The following is a 4,885-nucleotide window of genomic DNA, read 5'->3' on the forward strand; positions in this document are numbered from 1 at the left end:
AGGTACCCAGCCCAGGTGATGGCGAAGGCGCTGGACATGGCCCACGGGCTGGTGGTGAACAGCGCGCCTGCCCACTCCGCTGCCACCACCGCGCACCACCCGGTTGCCAAGGTGAAGAAAAGAGGCATATCGAGTAGCAATGGTTAGCAGATCCGAGCCGCGCCGCCACCAGGCCTGCGGGTCACCCCTTGGGATGGGGAGGGCACCGGGAGCCCTGGGAGGGGCTGCGGGGGCAGGAGCATGGGGCAGTGCGTTGGGAGGAGGCAGAGCAGGGTGCCCGTGGGTCTAGCAGGGAGGCAGTGGGCGCCACCCAGTGCAGCTCTGCCCAGAGACAGGCGTGGGTGTGTTGGAAAGCAAGGACAGGGCCCCACAAAGAACTTGTCAGGTCCACCTTGCTAGAGAAGGTTGGTAACTGCACATCTGCAGATACTGGGGGACAGCTGAAGTGTGATCGGGAGAAGAGCGAGGGTCGGGTGAATCGCAAGTGCTCTGGGGGGGGCACCCAACAGAGTATGCTGGCCAGCGCCCGCTGGCTCTTGAACAAGCCCAAGGAGCCAGTGGACACAGTATAGTGCAACTGCCCGGAGATATGAGCGGATGAGGGGCAAGCCTGTTTGGCTCATAAAGGATCACGGGCCCACACAGAACCGGTTGGCAGGGGCTATTACGTGTGTACCAGGAGAATGCTTGGAACAACTAAAGCAAGGACGGGGAGAGGAGTGAGCGTCAGAGGTGAAAGAATCATAGAAAACTAGGGTTGGAAGGGACCTCAGGAGGTCATTGGTTCAACCATTTACTCAAAACAGGGCCCTCCCCACTATATCATCCCAGCCAAGGCTTTGTCTACCTGGGTCTTAAAAACCTCTAGGATGCAGTGTTCCAGTAACAAGTGCTCCAAGGGGAATGCTGAGTAGAGCACATCGGCCTGTGCCCACTGCCTTTCCAGCGAGTCCAAGGAGCCAGTGAAAGCCACCCAGAGCCTGGAGATGTGAAGCTACCCAGTGCAACTGTACTTGGAGATGTGAAGGGATGAGGGGCAGGCCTATTTGGGACATGGAAGAATCATGGGTGTGGGCCCATACAGAAACAATTAGCCCCCTCCCTTTACAGAGGGGGCTATTAAGTATGCACCAACAGAGTTGTGGGACAACTAAAGCAATAAGAGGGATGGGAGTGTGGTTCAGAAGTTAATACAAGTGTTCCAAGGGGAAGGCACCAAGCGGAGCACACTGGCCTTCTACTGATTCCAAGGAGCTAGTGGAAGTCACCTAGTGCCTGGAGATATGAAGGCATGAGGGATGGGAAAATCAGTCTCACAGTCACTGGAGTCCTGCCAGCTGCATCTTCTTTTCTGGTCAGATAGATGGCTCATTTAGCTGGGCCAGGAAGAGGTTGACTGGTCCTACTTGGTACACAAAATAATTATAGGTATGAGTCCCCACAGACCTGGCTAGCCTCCTTTGTTCTTAGAGGGGACCATTAAGTGTGCACCAACAGAGTTCTTGGGACAACTTAAGCAATAACAGGAAGAGGAGCATGGGTCAGAGGTTAATAGGTGTTCCAAGGGGGGATATCACACAGACCACACGAGCCACTACCTGCTGGTCCTCCAGCAAGTCCAAGGAGCCAGTGGATACAACTTAGTGAAACTGCTTGGAGACATAAATGAGGGACAGGAGGGTGGTCCCACAGTCCCCAGGGATCCTCCCAGCTGTTGCCTCCTTCCTGGTCTGGTAGACAGCTAATTTAGCTAGGGCTAGAAGGATGTTGACCATGAGGTCCCAGGACTTGGTGTGGCCACAGATGAGGTGTAGGGCAGCCAGAACAGGAGTCGGCAACCCCCTAGCATATGTGCCAGAACCATGATACACAAAGGTGTTTCATTTGGCGCACACACCTCAGGGTGGGCAGTGGGGAACGGGGTGAGGCTGCGCTGCCACAGCAAGGATCAGGCCCCCGGCATGCCAATATCTTATAAGTCGAGGCTGCAGGTGTTTTGGGCGCACAGCCCAAAAATGTTGCTGATCCCTGAGCCAGAACCTCAGCAAGAGATTCTTGTGGATGCAATGAAGGGGCTGCAGTCTGGCACACTTGAGAGGTGTGTGCACAAAGGTCTTCCTCTGCTGACGGAAGGAGCTGGTGTTGGCATGATTTGTAAAACATGCCAGATATGCTCCTGTTGGTGATGGCTCCGTGGAGGAGCTACCAGGACACCGGGCCTATTTGCACACAAAGTCATGGGCTTGAGCCCACAAAGAATCTGCTAGACCCCTATGTTTTTTGAGGGAATCACTAATTGTCATCAACTTATGATGGGGGACAATGAAAGTAAAAATGGATGGGAGTGGGGGGGGGTCAGAGGTTAAGAACAGAGCACCTTGGCCAGCACCTGCTGGCCCTCCAATGAATCCAAGGAGTCAGTGGACACTTCACAGTGAGACACGGCCTGGAGATGTGTGTGGATAAGGGTAAGAAGATGGTTTCAGTCTTAGGGTCCTCTTGGCCACAGCCTCCTTCCCGGCCAGCTTTAGCCAGGGTCAGGAGGAGGCTAACCAGGTGTGCCCAAGACTTAGTGGGGCCAGAACTGCAGCAAGAGGTTCTTGAGGTAGCAGTGAAAGGGCTGTAGCCTGGCACACTTGAGAGAGGTATGTGCTAGGGTCTCCATCTACTGACTGAAGGGGCAGGTGTTGGGGGTCTCTGTAAAGCATGCCAGTTACACACCTTTGGTGATGGTTCCATAGAGGAGCTGCCAGGGAACCAGGGAGGTTTCCTGGCCACGATGAGTCTTCCTTCAGGTTTCTTCCCTTCCTCCCTCCTCTCTGTTTAAAAAGGAACTAGGGGATAACCTGGGTTCAAAGTTGCATGTGGTGGGCTTGTCCCACTGCCAGCTTTGGTTGGTCTCAGTGCTGTGCTGGAAAGTGCAATGTAGAGAGTCTGGGGCTTTGCTTTCATTGGTGGTGCAGTTACAGATTTGCGTAATCCAGTCTCTCAGAATAGCCAAGTCCAGTCTCTTCCACCGGTGGATTTTTCAGTGTGTTACAGGAATTTGTGTCCTTGGGATCCAGTTCTAGTTGTGCCCCAGTTTAATGCATGTTAAAATGACACTTGAGTAGGAGATGATGATAATCTTTCAACTCCACCCATGTTGTATTGAGTGATGTTCCCCAGTTGGAGCTTTGGAGAGCCTTCTGGTAAAAAATCAAGTTTCTTGCTACAGGGTCTGTTTTTGTTTTGTTTGTATGTCACTTATCATAGTGGAATTTGTGTCCACAACATGGGCTTCCTTCCCTGTTAAAAGAAGGGGTGAGTCTAAATCAAAGCCTTGCCTTTTTTTTTAAAAAAAGAAAAAGAAAAAAAAACCGGGGGGAGGGTGTGTGTGGTGGTGGGCAGGGAGGAAGCGTACTGAAATGTCTGAATAGCATTTGGAGTCTGATTTTGAACTGAACTGTTTTGGCCCATCTGTAGGAAGTTTAAATCAACTGCCAGTAGTCGGGTACCTGTAATACACTGTTAAAGAATGAAAAAGTAACACTGTATTTGTTTTTAGAAGGGGTAGAGGAGCCTTGCAAGAAACAAGCTGTTGAGAAAAGCAAAGATTCCAAGGATGTTGGAAGTGACGGCAAATCTACAAAGACAGAAGCCTGCAAGGAGATGGAGAGCAGCTTGCCTAAAAGGCAGAAAAAGGATGCAGATGAGAATTCAGCAAAGGATTTGGAAAGCTCAAAGCCAGCCTTTACTTTGAACCAAATACATGGCACAGCACGAGACGCAGGCACAGAAATGAAAGCTGCTGGTCATGAAACCACCACCAAGCATAATCCAGCTCCCACCTCTTCATTGGCAACTGAATCAAAGGCAATCTGTAGCTTGAATCTACAGGATAGCAAACAAGAAAATGTGTTGCTGACAGAAAAGAAAAATATATTGGTGAGCGCTCCAGCACTGGTGGCCTCCAAGAGCAGTCCCCAAGCAAATGCTCCAGCGCCAGTGGCCTCCAAGAGCAGTTCCCAGGCCGGTGCTCCGACACCAGTGGCCTCCAAGAGCAGTCCCCAAGTGGGCGCTTCAGCACCAGTGGCCTCCAAGAGCGGTCCCCAGGCAGGTGCCTTGACGCCGGTGGCCTCCAAGAGCAGTCCCCAGGTGGGCGCCTTGGCGCCGGCGGCCTCCAAGAGTAGTCCCCAGGCAGGTGCTTCAGCATTGGTGGCCCCCAAGAGCGGTCCCCAAGTGGGTGCTTCAGCTCCAGTGGCCTCTAAGAGTGGCCCCCAGGCAGGCCCTTCAGTGCCGGTGGCCTCCAAGAGTGGTCCCCAGGCGAGCGCTTCAGCGCCAGTGGCCTCCAAGAGCAGTCCCCAGGCAGGTGCTTTGGTCCCAGTGGCCTCCAAGAGCAGTCCCCAGGTGAGCACTCCAGCACTGGTGGCTTCCAAGAGCAGTTCAGGGGCAAATGTTCCACTGCCAGTGGCCTCCAAGAGTGGTCCCCAGGCGAGCGCTGCTGTGCCGGTGGCCTCCAAGAGTGGTCCGCAGGCGAGCGCTGCTGTGCTGGTGACCTCCAAGAGTAATTCAGGGGTGAGCACTCCAGTGTCAGTGGTCTCCAAGAGCAGTCCCCAGGCAAGTGCTCCAGCACTGGTGGCTTCCAAGGGCGGTCCCCAGGCGAGCGCGCCGGCGCCTCTGGCTTCCAAGGGCGGTCCCCAGGCGAGCGCGCCGGCGCCTCTGGCTTCCAAGGGCGGTCCCCAGGCGAGCGCGCCGGCGCCTCTGGCTTCCAAGGGCGGTCCCCAGGCGAGCGCGCCGGCGCCTCTGGCTTCCAAGGGCGGTCCCCAGGCGAGCGCGCCGGCACCTGTGGCTTCCAAGGGCAGTTCACACAGTGGAGCAGGGGCACTGGCTCCTCCGGGGAGCG

At 54.7% G+C, this 4,885-nt stretch overlaps 1 protein-coding gene across 1 annotated transcript in view; it reads left to right on the top strand.

Annotated features, from left to right (window-relative positions):
* CDKN2AIP (CDKN2A interacting protein) overlaps positions 1 to 4,885 on the top strand; it is a 7,324-nt gene that overhangs the window by 365 nt on the left and 2,074 nt on the right. Inside the window, exons 2-3 of the mRNA XM_025207590.1 lie at positions 3 to 142; positions 3,548 to 4,857. Of these exons, the coding sequence (XP_025063375.1) occupies positions 3 to 142; positions 3,548 to 4,857 (1,450 nt within the window). The remainder of the gene's footprint in view (positions 1 to 2; positions 143 to 3,547; positions 4,858 to 4,885) is intronic.

The sequence above is a fragment of the Alligator sinensis genome, unplaced genomic scaffold (assembly GCF_000455745.1).
Source record: "Alligator sinensis unplaced genomic scaffold, ASM45574v1 scaffold354_1, whole genome shotgun sequence".
Taxonomy (NCBI): Eukaryota; Metazoa; Chordata; order Crocodylia; family Alligatoridae; genus Alligator; species Alligator sinensis.